The sequence below is a fragment of the Argopecten irradians genome, chromosome 5 (genome assembly GCF_041381155.1).
Source record: "Argopecten irradians isolate NY chromosome 5, Ai_NY, whole genome shotgun sequence".
NCBI lineage: Eukaryota > Metazoa > Mollusca > Bivalvia > Pectinida > Pectinidae > Argopecten > Argopecten irradians.
The window spans coordinates 38,377,352-38,404,838 of NC_091138.1; the positions used below are offsets into that span (position 1 = coordinate 38,377,352).

At 35.3% G+C, this 27,487-nt stretch overlaps 1 protein-coding gene across 1 annotated transcript; it reads right to left on the reverse strand.

The window, feature by feature from the left end:
- Nucleotides 1–26,543, reverse strand: LOC138324409 (chitotriosidase-1-like). Its single transcript, XM_069269473.1, has 14 exons — nucleotides 26,453–26,543; nucleotides 10,463–10,517; nucleotides 10,030–10,222; nucleotides 9,276–9,528; nucleotides 8,573–8,598; nucleotides 8,111–8,234; nucleotides 7,783–7,979; nucleotides 7,110–7,140; nucleotides 6,454–6,599; nucleotides 6,280–6,341; nucleotides 2,592–3,071; nucleotides 1,165–1,224; nucleotides 454–634; nucleotides 1–265 (listed from the first exon to the last, which is right to left on the reverse strand). The coding sequence occupies exons 2-14, from the start codon at nucleotides 10,515–10,517 to the stop codon at nucleotides 31–33; spliced, it is 2,043 nt and encodes a 680-aa protein (XP_069125574.1). The 5' UTR covers nucleotides 26,453–26,543; the 3' UTR covers nucleotides 1–30.
- Between the last annotated feature and the right edge of the window lie 944 nt (nucleotides 26,544–27,487).

Below are 27,487 nucleotides of genomic sequence, written 5' to 3' on the forward strand. Positions count from 1 at the left end.
TTTTACACAAGAATCTTTAATGAAGTTTTATTATTTTCGTCCATTGTATGAAGCACATGCAGGAACATTGTGAGGATAATCACAAGCACGAATGTTTTCATTGAAGGCAAGACCTGGGGGACAAGGTTCATGGAAGGCCAGGCCGAAAGCACATTGGTAGAAATATCCACAGTCTTGGTGATCAAGAAAATAGCCATCTGATTTTCCAAGACAGACATTGTTGATGTTGTTAGTTGCTGAAAAAGACACATATACACCTTTACACCTGTACTTGGATATATTGAAAACCAGTAAATTTGTACGACTCTGAAGGATCACGGGATGGCGTGCTAACTTTACGTTCTAATAAACCCAAAAAGAGATAGAACATAATCAAATAAACGTCCGAATTTATAATGCCTTTATTAAATAAATTACAACTATTTGGTCAAAGAATCACATTGAAGTATTTACTTCCCAGACCCCGCGCACTTTGGCACGTGCTGGGGATAGTCACAGATATTGGATTGGTCGTTGAACACAGTTCCGGGAGAACAGCGCTCGTGGAATTCCAATCCCGCTGCACACTCATAGAAAAATGAACAGTCATTGGGATCAGAGTGAATGCCGTCTGTTTTTCCGGAACAGAAGTTTGCTGAAAAGCAGATCCATGGCGTTAGCTCTTTCTTTAAAGAAGCATTGTGTGACCAGGCGTAAAGCATACACATAACATTTAAGTCAAATAAGACAACTGTACACCAGGTATGGCAAACGTATATACTATAAACACAGTATAGATGTAAAGACAATGGTTGTTTCAAAGACAAACACTAGTTTAAACGTAAAGCAACACACTTGCAGAAGCACACGTTAACACACTTGCAGAAGCACGCATATTTTAATTGCAACATGTAAAGCTTAAAGGTCCATTAGCGATATAATTTCAAAACTGATAAACATTGGAATGAAATCGATAATGTTTAAAATAAGTAAACCATTGCAAAGATATTACTACACCTTTTTGTCTAAAAGCAAAATGCTTTACAAGATTGGTATTGCTTTTTAAACTTCATTATGGGGAAGTTATTATTAACTTAAACATCTATCAAATTGATACATTAAATCGATTTTGTAAAACTTGAATAGGGAAATTAGGAACCGAAGTATACGTTATGCACGTGTTACCTGGTTGTTGAGGGCTGTTTGTCGGCTGAGGAGCTTGAGTAGGCACTGCTGTGGTTGGTGCTGGGGAAGCAAATTAAGCAGCATTTGTTGAGTTAAAAGCAGAAGCTAGGTGAGCAGACTTTCCATGACGTATTAAACTTATTCAGTCAAAACACAATTGCGTTTTTCAGGGTATGTTAAAAGTGAGGTCAAGTAGATATCGTGTCAATCTATCTTTTCATTGGTCTATCTGTGCGTCAACAAATGGTTTCTAGGGTTTCTCTGGAACTCAGTTGAGGTTAGCAGTTTTAAATACTTTTATATAAAATGTTACCATAATCTTAATTCCCGCTGAGAACGCTATTGCGATTTTTATGATAAATCAATACGATAAAATGTTTTTGAAAGTAGCAATATTTTCATATCAAAATTTAAAAAACAAGGCTGTATTACTTATTGTCATTTGACTTACGGTAATTATAACTTAATTCATTAAGTAGCGGCAGAAGGGGTGTAATTTACAGCATTATATACCGCAATCCTTGGCTAAGGTAATGGATGAAACCTGCTGTACTTGGAGAAAAACGTCCATTGAGAAGTACCCGACGTCTGCCCCACATGAGATTCGAACAAACACCCAGGGGCGGGATGTTTTTGGTAATATGTCAAAACATATTACTATCCTGGTTTTGGTTGTTTGGGCAAGTCAGGAGTTTCAGAATGCAAGGACACCTTTAACTGGTAGAGCTAAAATACCATCCGAGTCTCGGATGGTTAGCTTTCTGTTTGAAGTGTATGATTCGAATATCGTTAAATAATAATTTTTGTCTAAACATTCTATGTATGCGGTAAACATGATGGTTGTTGACGTTTATTACCAGGAACTGGCGTCGAATCATAATACCGCCTCTCAAAATGTTCCTTCATTGAATTACAACCAGTCACACTATAACTGATATAAATCATGAATACATTAGAAATCAAATAATACACTTATCACACTGTCACACCGAAAACCATCAACTTACCTCGCCACATTATACATACAGTATCACTGCTTAACGTACACTATTGACTCTAGATGACTTAAAATCTTTCACGCACTTCATTCGTACCGTAATCATATTACTTGCATATCATCAGTCAGTAGTTTTCATTGCACTACCACATGGTATACACTCGACTGTTGCACTTGTTTTTTTAGTTTTAAAATGTTATCATCAAGGTTGTTTCTCAAATGATCCACCTATTTGCTGATGATCATTTACTAAAACAATAGTAAACGTCTGTAAAGTAGCACGCCATGCCATAATTTTCCTCAGTATTGTTATTGATTGAAGTACATCATTTCATTGTCATTTGTGATCTTATTAATACATTTGTACGTATAAAGGCAATATTGAATAAAAATGGTATGATGATTCGGATATACTTGTCCAGAACGTTACCTGGCGCCATGGTCTGTGGTGGGTTGGTTTGTGGAGGGTTGGTCTGTGGTGGGTTGGTCGGCTGTGGCTGAAAGGTAGGTGCAGGCGGGTTGGTTGGCTGAGTTTGGACCGGACTGTTCGTCATTGGTGCATTAGTACCAGCTGGCATTGCCGTCGTGGATGCAACTGGCTGTTGTGTCTGTGCAGGAGGCTGGCTGGCTGCCTGATTTGCATTGCATTTAACATTTCGTGGCCAATCACAAAACAATGTGTTAGGGTTAAATTGCAGACCGGTTGTACATGATACTTCAAATGCTGCACCACCAGCACAGATATAATACATAGAACAGTCAGTGGGACTTGGATAAAAGCCAGTGCTCTGAGAGGCACAATTGAAGTGATTTGTTGTAGATACTGTATGGTGAGCACCAGGAGCTGTCAATAATAAAAGCAAGCTATTGATGGCAATGACCATAGCTGTTAATAGGACGTTAATTAATCAAACAAACAAGCAAAACAAAGCTTTAAATATTGGTTTTGCCAAGCAAGCATCAGAACATATCGCACATAGCTGTAGGCGGTAACCCTTACATAATTTTTTAAAGGAACAAAACAATCATCAGTAACAATTAAACATATGTAATTATTTTTGTTTTAATAAATATTTCTAAAGAATGCTGTTGTATAAATAAATATTTCTAAAGAATGTGTTAACCTTCAAAGACGCATTTACCGATAATCTGAAAAAACATTTTGTTACACATTTAGCACGATAACATACAACATTGACAAACATTTTGGGACTATAAACAAAATAAGAAGACATATCAAAGAATTGTTTCGAATATTCGCATTGATACGTCTATAGTTTTAAAGCATTATATTTTTATAATAATTTTACCGTTACTGGTAAATTTGCATTGCAACTTATAATGTCAATACTGAATGTAGTATTTTGTGGTGTTTACGGTTGAGACAAAATACTATTTTCCAGAGTAAATGTGAATATATGTTTGTTTAAATAATTAAAGATGCTCCACCGTCGACAAAGCAAAAATGATATTCTTTATTTGAACAATAATTGGTGTTTAAGGATGTATTCTTCTGTGGTTTCAGTCCCGTTGAATTCTCGTTTCGACATAGATCAAAGAAGTTATGAGATTTTCAAATAAAATCTATCAATATCTGTAGCAAGTTGCCAGTTGTAAATTTTGTCAAAAAATTACATTTCTATTTTTGGCAGATTTTTGTATACGGGGATTTTAAGAAATGGCCCATTTGGCGGCCATTTTGAAATTGTGTCTTTTTTCGCTTTGAATAGAGCCACAGTTTTACCATTTTTTACTGAAATTGTTTTTACTTAAATCATCAATGCGCCAGCATTTTTAGCTGTATCGAGCTAATTTTTGCTGTAAATCTTTACTAGGTTCATGGTAATTAAGATATGGAGCATCAATGTGTGAAATAATACACTTTTGTCATTTTAATTTTACATTTAATATCAATTTTATCACTTTTATTTTTTTTACTCTAAAATACTGAAAAATAACAAATATTCATATGAGGCAAAAAAGTAAGCACACACGGACCCCCAATTTTTCTGCCTGATTTAGAAAGAGGAACCCTTTTCCTATTGATATGCAAAATATTTGACACAGCAAAGTTTAATATACACAGATACTGATTTTCTTGTATATAGGGGTTATATAAATTTTTGGGCAAAAAAAAAAAACCAAAAAAAATGGCCCTGCTTGTGTGGACTTGAATGGGGGGATTGGATGAAAAGTCAGGTGGATTTGCATTTGTTTAGTGCATTTTTGTAGCTCAAAATTAAGGATCGGGGTAGGGGTGGAATATGGGGCTGTGGTCCTTTTCGCGGGTTAAGGTGTTGGGGGTTATTTGTTGTTCTGAGTAATAAACAAAATATATTACTCTTATTTATCAATAAACTGGGTATGTTTTGTTTTTATCCTTTTAAATGAAGTACCTAATTGAAAATATATTCTATCAAAAAATCCATACATATTAAAAACATCTCATTAGGAAATTTATGGCTCTTAATCCCTCGCGTACAGGTTCGTAGGTCAAAACGTGCACAATCATTTACAACAAATTAAAATCCAATTTGTGGTCAGAGCCTTGGATTCCATTTCAGGTACTCAATTGCTCAAAAAAACGAAGCACACGGCGGTCAATATGTTTTGTATTCTTACCTTATTTTCTTTTTATGGTAACATGAACCCTCCTCTGATGCCAAAAAGATCTATATGAGAAGAAAAAAAAGTTTGAATACAAGGAAAATTTGGAACTTCTCAGCAGAGGAAGTTACCATCATTAATCATCTAATTTTATATGTCTGGAATATTGAATCACAGAAAATATGTGTAAAATGCATTGTTCTTGCTATTGATGCATTGACACGTCAAATGAGTACTTTATTCCATTATATCTATCGTGCAACGGAATTTGCTCCAGACTGCAATTAAATTGTTTTTGATATTTTTATCTTGAAATAAAATTAGCTCAAAAATTTAAATGGTGGTAATGGTGTGTAAAATAAGTAACTTTTGTAAATGAAGAAAAATACTATTTGTCAGTGGTGGAGTATCTTTAATAAAGGCTGTTGGTGTGTTTATCTGGACCTTGCGAAAATTAAGTCAAATAGGTAATTGTGAAATATTTTTACACTTCAGACAAGATTTGTTTTTTTTTTTTCTGACATGCTTTGTTTATGTTTGTGAAATGTGTTATGAGATGACTCTCTTGCTGTGGTTTTACAAGTATTCAGTTCCATGCTAAAAATGACCATCTGCAACTTCTAATCATCTTTAAACAAAGAAACATTAGCAATATCTGGTTTTGCTATTATATTTTTCAGACAGTATCACGGATGAAGCTAGCGACAAGCATTGGGCATTGTAATAATGTAATCGACGTCATCCAAACGTTCATTTTCCCAGAGCTATTTTCAGTTGAAAATATAAACTGCTGTTTAGGGTACTCAATTACTACATGTGGTCTCCATAGAAAAACATTAAGTAGAAAATGACAAAGCGTTTTCAAAATCATGTAATAGAGTTGGATATCAACCATGTAAAGCTCCTTTAATAGGTTTAGTAAGAAAAAAATATTTCAAGCAAATACAATAATGTTATAGTGAGATTGACGAGAAAATGTGAAATTAAAATATCAGAAATTTAATTTCAAATTAGTTTTTTTTATTGAGGAAAACTAAAAAAAAATCTATATCTTTATACTCGCATAAAAAAATTTAACAAGGAGTAAATAACGTATGACAGCTTAGGTTTTATTTAAATTTTAATAGAATCAAATATCCTCAACAAGGTCGCATTGCATCAGGGAATCTCGAAGAAACTCGGAAAATGCTCAACGTTTTCAGACAATAATTTTTGTTACTACTAAAAGATTAACTGAATAATGAGACTTTCCAAAAAAGGTTGGGTTTGTAATACGTACTGACGTGGATGGTTATGGGTCTGCCAGAGGTTACGGTGCGCGGGAGCGCTGGATTGGTGAGTTGTTTGCTTGGGTTTGCGCGGGAATAGCTCTGAAGGCAGTGCTGCTGTGCTTGGATCGTGTGTAAGGTGGATACCTGTGGGTTTGTAGAATGGTTTGACCGTGAGTTATGAACTTGGTAGATTCGGCGATAGGAATGCCGTGTGCTACAGTTTGTGGAGCTTGTGTCTACCAGCTGGTGCATGAGTCGTCATTTGAGGTGCATTAGTTACCACAGGTGCATTTGTTGCTGGGCTGAAAGGGACAAGATATGAATTATGATATGGAATAACATGTTATAAGTCTATATATAACCGTTGATTGAAGTTCATGATATCAAAAGTCGTTATATTCCAAGATGGCTTACTTGGTTCCAGCTCCTCCACTTGCCAGTTCATCATTTATGGCGTGCAAAAGTGGATATTTGCCTTCTCCACATGATCCACTGAAATCGTCAAGGGCAAGATCCCAAACCATAACACCACCATACTGTTCTTGTTTCACGAAATCAACCTTTTAAATATAAAAAATAAAACACCTCCTTACCAAAACAAATAAAAAATCATTCGAACATTCAGATCGAAGAAAACATAAAGAACGATACAAATACATTGGGAATATTACATTACATTGTTTAAGAAGACGCTAAAGCCCCCCCCACCCCCCCCCACCCCATCACAAATAGAGCTTTTTCTATTATTACCAACCAATATGAAGCATATTTGCCAGAATGATACTATGAAATTCGTGGGAAAATTCATATCGAAAATCTTAAATGTGTTACTCTAACATGATTTTGTATTAGTTATATTTTGCCCGATATTTTAAATCGATCACTTCAAACATTCTGTCTTGAACAAGATAGGAATAGTTAATCGATATTTACCTTCTTGCTCGCGTGAACTCTTTCTTTTGTGCATCGCTACCCACACACACTGGTTTACTCCTGGACCAAAACAGGTTAAGGGTACTTCTTTCACCTTGTATTCATTGTGTTTCTGGGCCACTCGGGAGCCATTTTACCTGGATCTCAGTGGCGAATAAAACATAACAGCTAAATTTTCAGGGGTATTACTTCGTGTTTAAGAGTGATAAAGTACAATAATTGAGTATAAAACAAACTAAACATTCCGGCATGTAATATTTGGATTGTTTCGTTTGTATTATTTGAGACTTAGATTTAAGCGCCTATCATACAGGCCAGGGGGTCATATACAATGACGGTCGATGTGTAGTAAGTGCCGTCGGATTGCCTGTTTTCGGGAGAGATCTGCGGTAATGTAGCGAGTTGTGTCTCTGACGTGTGTGGTATATCATTGCCGTCGAAATACACCATGCAACCCCAATACGCCAACCTGGGTCTCACAACATTTCTCTGACAAACAGCGAGCCAGTAGTGTCCGAACTCCATGTTTCACTGAACGCTACGCTATAGAAAGCAGCTGAAATCTACCAAATTCAATAATCTGTAAGAGATGTAGACTTGGACACGAGGACCGAACCCAGCAGCTACCTCCCAGGCACAACAGAAGGCCGAAAGTGAGGGGTATCAAGAGTGATGTTATGAAAGAACAGAAAAGATAACATCCTAATTTTAGGTCGCCTTTTACGATCATGCAAAAGGGCAACAGGTACAATCAATAATCATTTACGATACAACCAACCAACACAAATATTTTGTTTGGTTTGATAAAGCTAGACCGTTACCTCGTAGTAGGCCAGGAATCCAGCCTCACGGGTATACCTCCCAGCGGTTCCTCCTCCTCGGATGGGAGCGTAAAGACCAGTGTTGCTAGTGCTGCTCAAGGTAAAGGAACGACCGTATAGAGGCATTCCGACGTTAAGCATGCTCTTCGGTACTCCTCTTCTCACATATTCACGGGCAGCCCATTCCTTAAACCAATGTCTTAAATTATTGAAATATGTGAGGAGTTCGAAATGAAAGCATCTAGACTTAGTCCGTTCTTTATCTGCATCTTAAATCAAAATGTTAATATTATATATGAACGAACAATTCTACATACCACATTTAAGGTTGCATCGTCACCCTGATCTTGTGGTCCGGCTTTAAGTGGACTGTTGTGACCAGTGTGGCCATCAAACGCACCATGGAGATCATAGCTCATAAGGTTGATCATATCCAAATACCTACACAAAAGAAATACGTGTAATATGTTAATTCTTTGAATCAATTGTTCGTCGGGAAATTTTCCTTGTTTAATCACAGTTTTAGGGATGTCTGTCTTGTAGAATGAAAATCAAATATCGCTTCTTATTTGACAACAGTAGGTTTGTAGCTTTTAATTCAAGCATACTTCTCACATAGTATTCCTAAGACCCTCTTTGTTTTACAGCGACAGACAACAATGAGGGTAGGACAGGGAAATCTCTACCCGAGGAGGAGATTCAAGATTGGCTAACTCGAGGCTTGCCGAGGGTTAGACTGCCGTGAATCTCTTCCGAGGGTAGATATTTTCCTATCCTACTCTCTAGGTAGGGAATGATCCTTTTTCTGCCAATGTAGTTTCCAAAACAGTTAAATCTACCTACGCGATTTAAAAAAGCGAAGACATATACCTTTATTTATTTATTAAACTGTGTCAAATTGGAGACTTTTTTGATACTCAACACCTTTGTTAAAGCCGCTGTACTATGACAAATAAGAATCTAAATCATTTTGAAATATTTCAAGTCAAAGAAATTTAAATTGAATCAAACCGTTTAAATACAGCGTTTTCGCTGGTACAACAGAATATGTGAAGACAGGTTGACATTCGACTACGATGATCATCATGTCAAAGTTAAGTAGGTGCGTGAAGAATAAACTCAAGGTTGAAGGTGACATAGAATGTCCAATTGGACTGCACAGGTTAATATCTATTTGCATATGAAGTATTACAACTTCCGGTTTATCACGCGAATATGTTCGACGCGTGCAGGCTGTCTTGCCCTGGGTAAGACAGAGAAATCTTACCGCCACCGGAAGCCTAAATATCTCTTTCCGATGGGGTAGAAATTGGCGTCTGAGATATATCATATACAAAAGACCTATTGAGACTTAAGCGTAAATTATCTTTTATGCTCTCGTTTGCTCACCGTTGGGCTATGTTCACATGTATGATATATGCTCATGTTTGTATTTTGATTTGATATTCAAATGCTTATTAATGGCGTTAGAATATGCCTCACCTTGACTAGCTTGGTGAACCTTGCTTTGTCTGCCGCAGGACTACCTCTGTTTCCAGGATATTCCCAATCAAGATCGAGACCGTCAAAGCCACGTGACCTCATGAACTTTACAGCAGAGGTTATAAATATGCGGCGGTTGGCAGGAGTCTCAACCATTTGTGTGAATGGTTCAGAGCCCATGTTCCACCCACCAACAGCTATCAGAGTCTTTAATTCGGGATTCACATTCTTCAAATCATTGACTTTGTCGAACCTGATAGATGCAAGTAATAAATAGAAGTCATTGTTTGTACCGTTGAGGTTAACAGATTATCAGACAAAATGATAGTTAAAATCGTGTTTCATGGTTACATGGCACATCAATTCAAGCAGCATGAATGTTGAACGTTAAAGGAAATGGAATTTCCTGAATTGCGGACATTTCAATTATTATGCTTTAAATTCCAAAAGCCACATTCCCTGTGTGTTCGGTTATGCGTCAGTGTTTTACAAGGCTGTGTTATGTTTCTCGTTATTCGGGAAAAGGTTTCATTACGACAAGGAGACACAACACGAATACATACTGTAGCCTGCCAAACATTTACACACACAACCCATTGCATACAGGGGAGGAGGCCGTCCCTAAGCCTAAACAAAAGACATCTTGTAAAGTGAATGCCTAAATTTTCTGAAAATAGTTTGGTTTACGAGATATACCAGCCTATTTAACAGCTCAAGTGAGATACATGTAAAAGAAATACCTTGCAATACTCACATTCCTTTCGACCATTCCGTGGAGTCATCGTTCCATTCAAACGGAGTCAGTGCATGATTTGTTAGTTTAGCGAATGAATACACAATATGAGTGCATAATCGATCGTCAATGTTGTCAGGAGTATACTTCCCGATCTTAGGTCTATATTGCGCCCAGTTTGTATAATAACATACCCTTCTCATACCATAAGCCCCTGCAATCAAGAAAAATTAGATTTATTGACAACACTAATCCTTGTATCATTAACATTATTCCAAAGAAAATGAATCGTGATGAAATTGCCGACACCGTAAAGTAATGAATTCTTTACGTATTTTCGTTTTGAAATCGATGGGATACCATTTTACGCGTGTAAATTACTAAATATTCATTTCTCAATTGTGAAAACAAACATATTATATAGTTAATGCTAACAATCGGTATACATACTTACCAAACACCATGGACATAAACAAAAGCCAGAGCGAGTCTTTGTAGTAATGTTTCATCTGGAACATAAGAAAGCGCAACAGTATTACAAACTTTTCTAAGGTCACAAAAGTAGACACAGATAAAGACAAACTGATTCCTGTAAACCCAACCACCCAACGTCGTTGTGGGGGTATAATTAATTCTGCAACATTGAATGAATGACTTAGTCATCACTTTAAACAAGCTCTGCCACAGAATCAAGACAAGGTCCCTCAGTTACTCCATGTCTTTGGCAGTATGCTTCATAACACTATAAAAACGGCAAGAGTTCCACTATTACGAAGAGATACAGCACTAATATACCGCAGTCTCCCAAAACACACAGACACTTATAACGCAGGTATATGTCTTTAATCAACCTAGCCGTTAATAGGACGATGAAATGATAATTGCTGTGCTATTTTAACCAATGTAAAAGCAAACTTAAACCCTTATATCGAGAGGATCAATACATATATCTCTCCTGAGGATGACTTAAAAGCATTAACAATATAGAAAGTTATATTGTCAATATTTACATTGTCACTGCACAGTACCTATATGTTGCTATTAAGCCCAATGTATGATATTTTCAGGTATTAACATTGGCTGTTAGGCTCTGGCGTACTAATACAATAATCAGAGTTCAAAACGTCAAGAAATGACTGGGCTTTACTTCAGTGTAATAATTTACTGAAGAATATAACATTCTAAAAATTGATTAATATGGAAATATATTTTTATGAAAATATTTGAAATGGATTCAAATTTTGGACTGATCGTTGTGTATCCCATTCTATCGATGAAACTATTTCATCTACTGGTATTGTTAAGTCGGTTGTTCTTGGCAACACGCCGGAGTATACATATGCTTGCATGAAGATCTGTGACAAAGTAAAGTGGTTTTTAACATCAATATGTGGCCACAAATAGACAGAGAGAGGGTTTACTCGTTTACGTGTATGATACAGTGACAGAGCGATCATGAAGAAAGCGTCACGATTATGCCTTCTCCAATTGTTCTTGTTCGGCTATAGGTTAATATGCTAAAAATTCACATTCGTTTTTTGATAAATAAACATGCTAATGCAATTCTACAGCGTTTGTTAAATATAGTTCAATCATATTGATATATAGTGTGACATGCTGCGATTATCAAAACGAATGTGTAAATGGTGTTACACAAGCACTACCGTGAAGACGGCTATCTTATCTCCATTGAGCATGTAATAAAATAAAGAATTTATAAAACCCTTCTACACATCGAACATCATCACACAAATTTTGAGCTTTGTTGGCACTCTTCATAAAGAGCCATTGATGGCCGAGTAAATGAAAATGATTCTATATTATGTACCCACATGGCCTCAGAATCTCTGGGTCAAGGTGGCCAAGTGGTCGAGTATAACCCGAAACCGTAGATTTTAACTAGCTAACCTTTCTAATTCTAGAACTTCCGCTCATGGTATTTAACCAAGGACCAGAGACCTAGCTTGTTATGCCAAGGAATAAAAAATTAAGGCAATACAAACCAACTGAAAACGGGTCGAGAATGATTACTTTCCTTCTCCTAAGGATGTTCGCAATAATGGTCGAAATCCAGGTAGAATCTCTATGACTAGTAACGACATATAAAGATATTGACGGATCAGAAAACGATGGAAGACAAGTAATGGAATAAGCTCACTGGTCCATTTAAGGTTTATTATCAGTTTAAAATCCTGTCCTGATTGGTGAAACATATCAGCTCCATGTAGGTTTAGATATGAAAACACAATAACATTGATTCCTTCCTCTTGATTATCGTGCCAATAATATAAATTTTCGTCCTGATATCATAGCATACTCATCACACGCCGACGCTTCCCATACAAACGCCCGCATCTCCTAGTATTAAAAAAGCCATTACCTCCTCGCTCACCTACTTTAGAGATTAAAACTTGTGTTCATACATTACCAAGTATTTCTATGTGCTTCCTGTGGAAATGGATGAATTAGAGATTGCCAAATGCTTGTCTGTGGGTGTTGTCTTTCAGTATTTAAAAATGTGTCCTATTAAATATCATGAATAAGAATGCCTCAAGATGTGAATTCTCTGTGATTGTGAATGTGAAGACCCAGGACCTGATTGCTCTAGGCATGAAAATGTAAAATACCTAAGACGCGTTAAAGCATTAATTTGTTCTTCGTATGAACTCCGGCTTTTCACTCAGCACAAAAATTAAAATAGAAATTAAACATTGTTAAATGGTACCCACAATCCTTTATATAAGTGAACATGTCTTGATAAACAATAATAATAAAACATTTCTCGGGCAATTGGTCACTAGCCTCGTCAATCACCATTCGTTAGACCACCAACTTCCTTGCTTCAATAAGTATGACACATCATGGCTAAGTATTTTTTAACCATGGGGTTGGTTTCATTACAGATCACGTATAGGTTTTAGTAGGTTAAATATCATTGGGGCTAAATTTAGTAACAATGATATAACGACTGGTCAAGAGTTCAATAGATTCCGAACTTATCATACCGGGCAATTTGGCCGAGTTCTGAAATTGGTCATTATATCACTTCAACATCCTTTTGTGAACTCGACACTGATTGGCTAGTCAAATTTGTGAAATCAGAATCCGTTTAATCATCCAATCAGTATTGACGTTTTACATGCCTGATAAGACTGTTTTTTATCGCGACCTTATAGGGTGAGAATGGAGACCATGAACTGTACTTGTGGACATGCGGCCTACGCGACGAGCTATAGATTAGATATCGAAAAATCTGCATTAAGTCTCATTGTGATAGTAGAACATTCGCATTTTATGGCATTTTGAGGTTTTTGTCTGAATAACATCCAGTCGAATGAAAACCGCTAATGTTTAAAACACACACAAAATCCGAGAAACCGTATTATTTTAATTATGTGGTTAAAAGTTTTTTCCGACTAGGATGAAGTTCCAGATACACACAGACTTAACAATCTATCACGTTAATGTATTCGGACTGAGGCCACATTGTTCCTTGCTAATGAGATACATGAACTGTTGATGTATGTAGTCATTCATACGTTCGTCTACATTATTAATGGTATAGTGTCGATCATTAATTGGTGAAGGAGCCCGAAAACACATATCCTGTTCACTGTCGGAACACATTCATTGATAACAAAATACGGTGTTCCTATATATCATGTATATATAAAATATTATGGCTGAAAATAACGAAACCGGACTAAACCTATTGGTGTAAGGAAGGTTAAAAAGCGAGCGCAACAATTTTGAAGATTCAAATGGAAATATTTAATAACCTGCGTATCAATGACAACGAATTGTATTATCAAAAGGAATGTAACAAATAAAATAATAAAAAAATAGGATCTTATTTTTTTTCTTCTCCTAAACTCTCTTTCTTCTTTCTAACGTCTCCCATTGACACTGCCTCACATTTCGGCCTTCAGTTGAGCGCTCTTGTGATAGATAGACTCCACCGGGTTCAGTTCCCATGCTGAGACTACATCAATAATGTCTATAAAGGATTGCATTCCGTTAGCGTGCAGAAATTAAGGAAGCTGGGGACAACCTGATTTCCTGCAACTGGGCAGTATAAATGTGTGACCTAGATGGTTTGTGTTTGCTTTGTGTCCTTCGGCGGAAAACTTTCATTGGATAACAGTACTATTAGGACGTGAAGGCAAGGCCTTAAAGGGCGCAGCCAGATGTTTTCAGTAATCATTAATTTTGCACTGTTAGATAACAAGGCGCAGCCCTTCGGTGCCCGACGGGCTATATGTGCGAAGCACTTCAGAGGTAACAGAAACATTAACGAACATATACACAAAACACAGTCATAATCTCAATCCAATCCTACTCACGAACTAGCTATCAATTTGGCGGGGTCCTGCCATTTTTCCATACATACAAATGTATGGGGAGGTTGTGCATTGCTCAGGTACTGCTCTCCCCAGTACATATATATATATTTAACTAATGCAAATGCAAAACAGGAGTAATTAAACATTTTTTTTATTATTTTTTAATAATAATAATAACACTTTAAAAATTAAAAGCTATAGAATGCAGTCAAAATATCCACAAAGGCGAAGATTAGCACAAGCAATAATGACGTCACGTAATGTCAACAAATGGCTCTAAATCATAGGATTCGCATACGCGGCACTCCAGGCCTTGAATGTGACACAGAGAAATCCGAATCTTTTCGTTCATTTATTTGAGCTTATGCTAGACAATTATTACATCATATATTTTCTATAGTTTAAAGTGCGTCCTTTTATTTCTAAATTATGTCTTCTACATGAATTAGAAAATAGAATAAAACAAGTTACGCTCTTCCTATGCCGTGCATGATTCATATTAAAACATCTGGCTGCGCCCTTTAAGGCCTTGCCGTCAGTCATATTACGTTCAATTTATGGAAATAACGGAGCCGAATTTTCTGTTTATTTTTTTATTCATATATTCACACCTCAAACCCTTACTTGGTAAAGGAAATCCACATAAGAAACTTTTTATTTCTGTAACAGATATTCCGCTTTTGGCCAGCTGATTATATTGGAAGGTGGTCTATCACTCGAACGCTTGCAAATAAAGAGCAATAGCACTGAGCTTCTGCCAGACGAAGATTACGTTTGTCGGATCATAAAAGCGTTTGAACTGCTTGATTATATAATGAGCTGACTTCAAAGCACCGCATTCACGCTGATGGGATTTTTTTACAGTGGGGAAAAATGGCGGCCGCAAACTGAAGTTGTCAGTGTGTAGGATTGAATTTGAAAGATTGTGTTTTTTCTTATATTTTCATGTATGTGTTATCTTAGAAGTGCTGCGCCCTTATAAAAAGGGCAAGAGTTCCATCATACGAGAAGACACAACACGAATATACTGCAGTCACCCAGAACACGCACTTCACAACGCTCACCTCACACACACAAAACACTGCATACATGGGAGAACGTTCTTACACGGCCCAGGTTGTTAATAAGACGTTCAATTTTATCAAATAAACAAACAAGCATCTTGTCCATGATGAATTGTTTACCCAAATTTCCGATATGAATCTAATACTTTAGAAGTGTTTCATACTTCATGCCTTTCACGCCCTTATAAACCACTTATAAGGTTGCACCGAAAGTCATACGGAGTTGAACAGTTTGATCCACAGTTTAGCCACGGATTTATTTTATATTTAATTCATTAAATGTGACATAATGAATTAAATATTTATAGGTATAGGTATATGAAAGAAAGCTGTCCCATATTTTCTTATTATAATGTAGTACTAGTACGAATATACGTACCCGGCCTACTTTACCATTCGGCCGGGTACGAATTGGTCATTATGTGTCGTAGTGGAGCACTGCCTCAGAAAATCACTCAGACACAGTTTTCTTTACTTTTTGTAGGTTTCTGATTATTTTATGCGTAAACATGCATTTATGTATTATTTTTGTCCAAAACAAACATAACTGCCATTCTTAATATCTACCGTACCGCTCACAAGACGTCAAATTCACAATTTGTTGGACTTGCCATATAAATTCCTTTCAAAAAGATCTTCTATATAATATATTGTAAAAAATAATGCCTCGAAGAGGATTTGATATCTTATGTGGTTAAGTTTTTATTGTCGAGTAGGTAAGCGATATCAAACAAGTACGAAAAAATGCAAACAAACGTTTTATTATGGTTTGCATAAACATTACTTTGCTCCATTAGCACTAATAGGCACCAATTGTTAGCTCTATAAGACGACACTATTTTCTGTCTAAAAGTCTTTTGAGCTACAATATTGCAGCTTATTATAATGGTAAAATGTGACTTTCCATTTGTTTTGCCGATTAGTAATCATTTTGTTTCATCGATAGTACTACAATTTTAGATCAGCATATCAAATAGGCGAGGTACGAATAGCACTATAAAATTAACAAGACTTTCACAAAATCCAAACTTACAGTAGTTTTTCAAACACACACCCGTTCACCACATGCAACACATTCCATTCTAACTATATACAAGTATTAGCTTCCCAAAAAGCTTAAGAAGGCTACCATACTTGACGCATTGTTCTGGTCACAGTTAGCTGCCATAGTTCTTATGACAATTCATTTTTGAAGAATGATAATTTAAATGCTTCTTTCGTTGTTCAGAAGGTGCAGTGGGCCTTTCCCTAATGCTAACAAGTTTCCCGTTTAATAGTACAAAACAGCATTGCAGGCAAAGCGATCAAGATCGAAAAATAACATGTCAAAAATTTCGCCACGTTGCGGCACATATAACCTGAAGCAAACCTTGTTGGTACCTTTGTATGTTCACAATAAAGGGGTTGATATGAAAGGTCTATGAAAAGTCTAGTGTTATGATTTCAAACCCCAAATAACGAGTTTCTTGTATTAATCTCCTTAAAGTATTATCACGAAGTTATTATGATTTGTGGCACGGTTTATTTTACTATATTTTCGTTAACGGCAAGGTTCCTGCTAGATTTAGCGAAGGAAAGACAGAATACATAGTTTTTGTAACCGCTTTTCACTGTACTCGGCCATTTACTTCCTCTCGTATTGTATTAGTGTTTCTTGTTTATTTAAGATCATCTGACCAAATGTCAGAAACTCTCCTTTGCAAATGTCCTTCGTCGTGCGTAAGACTATTTATTTCATTCAAATGTTTAATCCTTAACGGATTACTACCATGTTTGGCGTGAAACCTCTCTGGAACAGCACAATCATATTTATTAAAGCAGGTTAGTCCGACCACTGGGGATATAGAAGAGGGTCTTCAAAGGCAGAACTTTACTGAACGTTTCCTAAAAATCTTGCAAGTTTGCTTTTATATAGTAAAATTTGTCAAATAACCGTTACGACCCGTCGACCTTTTGTAGGGTAAACGAAAAAAAATCCGATATATATTGAGTTAATATGAAACCCGGTATTAAATTTTACTCATACATGTTTCTGATCTAGAACAATTACAGTATATATTGTATGTGCAATGAGAATACATTAATTTAAGCATTGAACGTCTTTCAGTTTGGCATTCAGAGTCAATATGAATGCAAACCGGACAGAGGCAAATTCAATGATGCGCGCTGATTGAAAGACGTTCAATGCTTATATTTACATTTGGTTACAATTGTTTTATGATGAAATCCCAAGGGATTTTGCATCCTTAATGAAATAATCAATTCGTTATCGTCATGGATGGAACAGCCATTTTGACAGCAGCTTTTCCGGGATTGCTGGCACGACAATTGTGACGTCACAATGATAATGACGTCATAAAAAGCGCTTGAAGTTCATTGTCTATATGACTGCCAACTGCGCTTGGTAAGATTACACAGTGGGACTGCGGTGAAAAAGAAAAAAATATGTATGTTTGATTAATCAATCCTATTAACAGCCAGGGTCATGAAAGGACGGCCTCCTATGTATGTGGTGTTGCGTGTATGAAATGCGGTGAGATTGCGGTAGATTCATGTTTTGGGTTTTTGTATAAAGGAGCAGAAATTATCACTTTAATTGAATTTAGTGTGTCTCGACGATGGGACAGAACCAAGAGCCTACCTCTAAGGAGCAAGCGCTATACTATAACGCCAAAATTGAGGCGGTTGTCGTAAGGTGAGCCGTTAGAAAGGAGAAAAGGTATGCTTAGGAAGAAGTAGAAAAGAATAAAGATTCTAAAAGTTCCATTTCTTATATTTTTGGTAGCAATGTGGCAAAAGGAAAGTAGCAAGGTTACAGTTCTGATAATCGCTCCTTGTATATCTACCGCAACTAAAATCACCGCTTGTCTCTAAAACTGGTATAACTTCCGTTGCGTGCCATCGTTATTCTTATCAAGGTTTTTTCTATTTAAAATTAAAAAGAATGATGAATTGATGATCAGCTACAAATTTTTTATTGACAATGCTGGGTAAGGGATCGGATCATGATGACATGGTCGGAAAAACCATACACACGTTGTACTTTTTCCAATGAAAACCAATAAGGATTCAGATATGCAGATGAAAACCCACAGCAATGATCAGCTTTTGCATTATCAAAAGAAATACATACATTTAAGTAATAATCATAAATTTCAAGAGGTTGTCATTAAGTAATGTTCAAGAGACATTCCAAGGATGTTTTATTGTGTGTATTGGTTAAATGGAAAGCATTTTCAAAAGAAAGATAAACGACAAAAAACATCTTTTTGTTATCAGCTTGAATAAATAGAAGGTAGTTAGGAATTATTTTTGACCAGAGGGAAAATATGATTTCGAGACTAAGACTGGCCAAAGTCTGAGACGACCATTTCATGAGACAAGACGATATGCGATTGGTTTTCAAATGAGTTTTCGTAAATAAGATTAATATAAATAATTCAAACAAGAGGCCCGATTGGGCCTTAACGCTCACCTTAGAAAATTTAAGACATTTGGACCCCCTTGGGCTCCACCCCTTAGCCTTTGGGGAATGAGACAGGGTCTAAAATGGACATAATAGAAAATTAGTCCTCTTGTGGTTATAATGTGAATCAAAAGTTTGAACAATTTCCAGTAGAAAATAAACAAGATATACCCAAGAAGTATTCAATATAAACTATAGCAAACTTAGCCTCCTCCCCAGGGGCAAACAAAGAGGCCAAGGGTTATAAAATTCACAATTCTGATAAAGCACCACAATATCTTTAGAACACAAGGTCCAATAATAGCATTATTACAAAGGACATGAACTCTATAATATAGTTACCGTCGAAAAATTCCCTTTTTCAAACTCATCCTAGATCTTGTTGATATAAGGCTACATACAGAGTTTCATCAAAATCAGTTCACATTTACCAAAGTTATCTTGTTCAAAAGCACAATGATAAAGTTAGAACAAAGGGCAATAACTTGTACGTTACTGTCGAATAATTCTCCATTTTTGAACTCGTACGAAATCTTATTGATATAAGGCTACATTCAAAGTTTCATCAACCTCGGTTAACATTTATTCAAGTCATCATGTTCACAGAGTAAAGTTAACGCACGATGGATAATAGGCTATTGCAGTAGGTCACTATGACGTATGGTCAGGTGACCTAAAAATAGTAACAGTGACCTTGACCTTGACCTGACAATCCTCAAAAATATTATGGTCCTTTAAATTTGTGTGAAGTTTGATCAAAATCACTCAAGGAATGAAGCCGCTAGAGTGCTGATAGGGATTTTCTTAAAATAGTATTAGTGACCATGAAATTGACCCAGCAACCCTGAAACTCGAATTCGTCCGAGATCTTGTTAATATTAAGCTACATACAAAGTTTCATCAATCTCGGTTCACATTAACTCAAGTTATCGTGTTCACAACAAAAAGTTAACGCATGACGGAGTGCTGACAAAGAAATTATCTAATAATAGTAACAGTGACCTTGACCTTAGTCTGGCAATCTTCACACTCAAACTTGTCCGAGATATTTTGATCCTTTGTCTATCTGTGAAGTGTGATCAAAATCACTCGAGGAATGAAGCCGCTAGAGTGCTGATAGGGATTTTCTAAAAAATAGTAGCAATGACCTTGAACTTGACCCAGCAACCCTGAAACTCGAACTCGTCCGAGATCTTGTTAATATTAAGCTTCATACAAAGTTTCATCAATCTCGTTCACATTTACTCAAGTTATCGTGTTCACAACAAAAAGTTAACGCACGACGGACGACGCACGGACAAAAGACAATAGGTCACCGTGTCCTATGGTCAGGTGACCTAAAAACGTTAACACAGATTAGAAGATCTTGACATGGACTTACATTGAAACATGTTGCAAAAACCTAGTCAAAGTGCAAGATATTGGTTTTGTTTTACAAAAGGTAACGTTGATTGGCTGTTCGTCTGCTTTATTAACACATTAATCATTATTCAATTAGTGATGTATCTTAGTGTGTTACGGTATAAATATCACTTAATTGGTATATATTTTAACTTCAGGTAATGCATTGTAGTTGTAGTGTTGGTGATTTAGAAATATTTATTAAAATACATAATAAAATTAATTTTGTTAGATAGTTAATCAATGTTTATACTTTCATCAACTCACACAAATACGAAAAAAAGTATTCCGAATGTAATTCCTTTTTCACCTCAATCTATCAAAAGTTGAATGTAAAGGTAACAATAATGTTATGGCATTATTTTGATTTAATTTAAAAGTCATAATAGGTGAATATGTGGAGGCTACAAGAAACAATTAAATGTTGATTTGTTTTAATTCTTTTAGTGCCAAACTGTAATTTTCAAAAATGAAGGAGCAAAATAGCCATACTTAAACGCAATATGTAAAGTAAATTGTATATAATAAAACATATACGGTTTCCCAGGGACATTAAAACAACCAATTGAAAATATCAAATGGTAATGAAATAAAGGCACCGTTTTAAAAGCGACAATTCAGTCTAAGAGTACTCACATATCGGACACAAACCAGTTCTAATGGAAGTAAGGTTAATTGGCTTCATTGTGATATGATATGGCACTGTGGTGAATTGTGTGTAAAACGTTCAAACTTGGTCACTTCCGCCATTATACATTGTGGTCGGACGTCTTGTAAAAACCCTGGTCCTTATCACTGGAGTAAAGCAACCTTTATATAGAACTACTGAAATCGCTCTTGGAGAAGTGTGTTTACATTATTAGGTGCATGCTTCTGTCAATTTTTCATCAACTCCTCGGTGGTTATATATTGCATTTGTTTTAACTTGTGTGACATTGGCTCAGGTGTGGAAAACAGCGTACATATTGTACCTACTAAATGGTATTACCATACCATTTGCAATTTCAACGGTTTCAATCAAAATAATTAATTGATAATGTCGTATTATTTGTCAATATTTTATGTTTCTTAAAGGATCTAGAAAAATGCATTAATGCCATATTTTGCTTCATGGTTATGTTACTGGTTTACTTTAATACTTATATCATTTCATTTCCATTTTAGAATTGTTACCACTGTCTTCATTTGATCAATACTTATATCATTTCATTTCCATTTTAGAATTGTTACCACTGTCTTCATTTGATCAATACTTATATCATTTCATTTCCATTTTAGAATTGTTACCACTGTCTTCATTTGATCAATACTTATATCATTTCATTTCCATTTTAGAATTGTTACCACTGTCTTCATTTGATCAATACTTATATCATTTCATTTCCATTTTAGAATTGTTACCACTGTCTTCATTTGATCAATACTTATATCATTTCATTTCCATTTTAGAATTGTTACCACTGTCTTCATTTGATCAATACTTATATCATTTCATTTCCATTTTAGAATTGTTACCACTGTCTTCATTTGATCAATACTTATATCATTTCATTTCCATTTTAGAATTGTTACCACTGTCTTCATTTGATCAATACTTATATCATTTCATTTCCATTTTAGAATTGTTACCACTGTCTTCATTTGATCAATACTTATATCATTTCATTTCCATTTTAGAATTGTTACCACTGTCTTCATTTGATCAATACTTATATCATTTCATTTCCATTTTAGAATTGTTACCACTGTCTTCATTTGATCAATACTTATATCATTTCATTTCATTTCCATTTAGAATTGTTACCACTGTCTTCATTTGATCAATACTTATATCATTTCATTTCCATTTTAGAATTGTTACCACTGTCTTCATTTGATCAATACTTATATCATTTCATTTCCATTTTAGAATTGTTACCACTGTCTTCATTTGATCAATACTTATATCATTTCATTTCCATTTTAGAATTGTTACCACTGTCTTCATTTGATCAATACTTATATCATTTCATTTCCATTTTAGGATTGTTACCACTGTCTTCATTTGATCAATACTTATATCATTTCATTTCCATTTTAGAATTGTTACCACTGTCTTCATTTGATCAATACTTATATCATTTCATTTCCATTTTAGAATTGTTACCACTGTCTTCATTTGATCATAAACTCCACTAGGAATTTTAATTCGATAAATCAAGTCCATAAAACATTAGAAGATATTCATAACTGCGGTAGCAATATCAGGTGTTCACAATAGCCGATGTGGTTGAAAACTTTTAAAACAGAATAACAAGATTAACATATTTAATTTAGAAAAGGAATACATTATACAACATAACACTGATTTATTCGTCTTGATTTGAGTTTTATGATTGCTTAACGTGACAAAGATAGGTAGGAAGACATGAAACAATATATATCTGTCAACAAAACCTTTATCGTGCCTTCTCTTTTCTTTTAGAAAAAAATACTAAATAAACAGCTCAAGTTGTTAATAGCTTTTGCTTTTTTACAAAGATTACACGTGTAGTCTACTTTTGTATACCGATATGTTTTTACAAAGATTACACGTGTAGTCTACTCTTGTATACAGATAGATTTTTACAAAGATTACACGTGTAGTCTACTTTTGTATACAGATATGTTTTACAAAGATTACACGTGTAGTCTACTCTTGTATACAGATAGATTTTTACAAAGATTACACGTTTAGTCTACTTTTGTATACAGATATGTTTTTACAAAAGATTACACGTGTAGCCTACTTTTCTATACAGATATGTTTTACAAAGATTACACGTGTAGTTTACTTTTGTATACAGAAATGTTTTTACAAAGATTACACGTGTAGTTTACTTTTGTATACAGATAGATTTTTACAAAGATTACACGTGTAGTCTACTTTTGTATACAGATATGTTTTTACAAAGATTACACGTGTAGTCTACTTTTGTATACAGATGTGTTTTTACAAAGATTACACGTGTAGTTTACTTTTTTATACAGATATGTTTTACAAAGATTACACGTGTAGTATACTTTTGTATACAGATATGTTTTTACAAAGATTACACGTGTAGTCTACTCTTGTATACAGATAGATTTTTACAAAGATTACACGTGTAGTCTACTTTTGTATACAGATATGTTTTTACAAAGATTACACGTGTAGTCTACTCTTGTATACAGATAGATTTTTACAAAGATTACACGTTTAGTCTACTTTTGTATACAGATATGTTTTTACAAAGATTACACGTGTAGCCTACTTTTCTATACAGATATGTTTTACAAAGATTACACGTGTAGTTTACTTTTGTATACAGAAATGTTTTTACAAAGATTACACGTGTAGTTTACTTTTGTATACAGATAGATTTTTACAAAGATTACACGTGTAGTCTACTTTTGTATACAGATATATTTTTACAAAGATTACACGTGTAGTCTACTTTTGTATACAGATGTGTTTTTACAAAGATTACACGTGTAGTTTACTTTTGTATACAGATATGTTTTACAAAGATTACACGTGTAGTATACTTTTGTATACAGATATGTTTTTACAAAGATTACACGTGTAGTTTACTTTTGTATACAGATGTGTTTTTACAAAGATTACACGTGTAGTGTACTTTTGTATACAGATAGATAAACAGTATCATCCATGGATAAAACAATAATTAAACACGATTCTTATAAAATTATATTATATAAGCTTCAGATTGGTTGATATAACGTCATGTGATAACCGATAAAATAATTTGTATCCAATGAAAAAATCCATCTTTTTGACTAAAACATCTGGGATATTGACAGTTACAATATAATAAAATAGATGAGCGTAGTAGAACAAACGAGTAGTCGATAGCTATGTACTATAAACAAGTGCATTAGGTTTTAATAGATTGATGAGTTAAATTGTTTTAAGTCTTCGCCACGACGGTTGGAATTTTGTTTGAAAAGTATCTTATCATCGCGTTGGAGGTCATTAAGAGACAAAAGTGTCCTCTGTGAATCGTTGTCCATACACAAAATCTTACACATTTTATATCAAATATATATGTTATTCGCTGGTCATACCGACAAATACACAACATTAAGTGGCTAGTTCCGGTTACCATTACTTAGTGGGCACTTGTAGTACAATGGGCTGAGTATAATTATGAGTGATTGTACGATATGGTGAAATGCGCGAACGACATGAGGAATGGATACTGCCAAATCTAGAGTACGTATCTATAATGGCGCAAATCCTCGCTGTTAACATAGGGCAATGAGAACAACGAGTCCGGCGACAGGTAAATCAGGTGTATATGACATATCGCCATCAGGTAAAAAACTTGATTGACAGGTAGCTGACTTCGTGTTAATGATCGGGACTATACGAAATGTCTGCGGGATATGGTTCCATCTAAACACTATCTCACCTCTTAGTGTCCGATATTTATAAACAAGACGTCCGCATTACTAGAGATAAATGACAATTATAATATCGTACAACATAACTAGGTTAAAATAACACTAATCCTCTATCATTTCCATATAATTTGAAGTGAAAAAAAATGTTTTTGTCGTTTTAGCATACATTTTACGTATGTATATTTGATGTACGCATACAAGCGGATTTCCGACTTAGGTGGGCGAGGATTTAATTAAAATAGGCTTTGCTGGAAATGAATTAACATAATAACAAAGAATTAATTATTCCTATGATCGTTCTCGTGCGTCGAATGCCTATCAACAAATGAAATTAGTCGGTTGTCTTTTAACTAAAACTGTATAGAGGCCATTAGAACATATAATGGGACATTATTTCGTCATAGGTTACACTTGTGTCGTCACATATGTCAAAACCGATTAGAAAAACGTGTCGTCAGAGATCTTTAAATTTGAAGGTTAAATTGTTCTCGAATGCGTCATAGTCGGCTGTATAGTTACATGTAATAGAGGTGTCGTTAAGATTCATTACGTATACACGTCGTTAATAAAAAAAGTAATACCGTAAATGGCATTGGAACAATAGTGCCGATACGGATCTATTGATGATGAGTGTGTCGTCACGTGTTACGTTATGAGGTCCTTAACTGAAATGTCCAATTGTCCACAGAAAAAAAGAAGCATTTCATGTCATTGGGTCGCAAAGAGGTATACGCATCTCGTTAGTATGACGTCATACGTTATTACTGTGTCGTCACAAATTATATGTGTGCGGCCAAAGCTTGCGTGCAGTCAGAGTGTGCTACAGGCTTAGAGTTTGAAGTGTGTGGTCACAGGTTGCAAGTATGTCTCAAAAGGCTACAAAAGTGGCGTGCCGTTACATAATATCTTAAAATCCAGGACGATTGTGTGCAGTGCATTGCATGTCTGGAAGTCCATGATTCGGGAGTCTGCAGTACATTCGGGTAGTGTATCTTTGTGGAAAATCTTGTCTATTTTCTAGTGCTATTACCGTGATACATACTACCAGAGACACCTGCCAGCATGACAACAATACCCCCTCCGTCACATTATACTGATAACGCGAACCAGTCGTCCCCTACCGTTATAATGTATCTTGGGCATGAGACAGAACTCACTACCTTACTCACATGAGGGCAAATGCTTAATGCGATTTCAAAAGTGATACAGTGCCAAAGCAGACGCTAGGAAAGACAAAATCATTAAGAAGAAGAGAAAAGATAGGTTCCCAAGTTTAATCGCCTTTTACGATCATGCATTGAGAGATGCAGATATTATTACAATATCCTATCTTTGGATGAGTCAATACAATCCCATGTTTAATGCGTTGTTTTAAATATGCTTAGTCAACTGTTTGCAAGACGTGCAAAGTTAAATTAACGTTTGTGGACAAAAAATAGCATTACCAAATTAAGACGTATCTTATATAAAGCTTAGTATCATAAAAATAAATTTGACTTCATTACAATAATTACAATGACTTATAATATTTAGGTTTTTTTTATATACAGTTATATCAAATCTTAAGCACACTCATGTTTGCCATTGTTTACCCTCTAGATTGTTTAACCAATGAGATGACCCTGTTGGGAAGTGTCAGTGGTGAGACAGTAGATCGCTATTGTACCTGTAACACAGTAATTTCCTGTACTGTCATATCATACGACGACAATTATTGTACTTATTGTAGGACCAGTTTCACTCACCTTATTCTCGGAAAATTCTCCAAGTCGTTAAATCCCGTAGCTCGCTGTGTTAATTCCTTGTAATCCCTTAATAGTATTTTTATTGTTTAGAAATGACGGACCTAAATAAGTCCTCACACATCAAGGAAAGGTGCACCTCATTAGCATTGTGTATGATAGCCCCGGGGCTACAAGACAACTAGTCACGTGCTCTGTGACAGATACACGTCAAGGTAATACGTCAACACAAATAACCTGAAGAACATCGTTGTTATCCCGATTTGAACTTATAATGTTATTTATGCAACTAATGCGAAAGGCGATAGTCGTTTGACATTTATTAAATTTTTCGAAAACATATACGGAAAAATACGGACAGCAGAAAAAGCCGTTATACGGTATTTTAATTGTTATGACCAGGTGTAACATGGTCACGAGGGCACTAAATACTTTTGAACCAAGACGCCATATTTTAATCTTGGTGTAAAGTTTTTCCCGAAATACGTAGAGTAATGATCGTAACAATTACGGCGAACGTTCAGTCATGTAGAACGAAAGTGATTGTTGAGTTGCGAATGCAAGGCTGAGGGTGATGAATGAACTTCCTAAGCTATGCATGATCGATTGTAATTACTTCGAAGTATCCAGCCCCTTGGCGATAAATGCTTATGTATACGTACACAGAGGGAAGCTTTAAAACGCATTACGTGCTGATTTCACACCTACAGTCAATAACAATGCATATAATACCTTATTGCTATTTTTTATAAACGATTGCTTTGCATAAGAAGGAATTTCTATTTGAAATTGAAAGATGACACTGCATAACTGATGTCAGTGACATTAATTAAAATACACCGTGTTAATTGTCCGTTATAGAGACGTACTCCAGCGTAAATATACTACACCTTTAGGATATAAATGAGCCAGCTAAAGTCTTCTATTTTCAACTTTTTATCCAACAAGTTTTAATGAGGTTGTAAATACGACTATTTTAACAAAACTTTACAAGCTGAAAAATTATACTGTTTAATATAAATGATGTTTTTCCGTTGC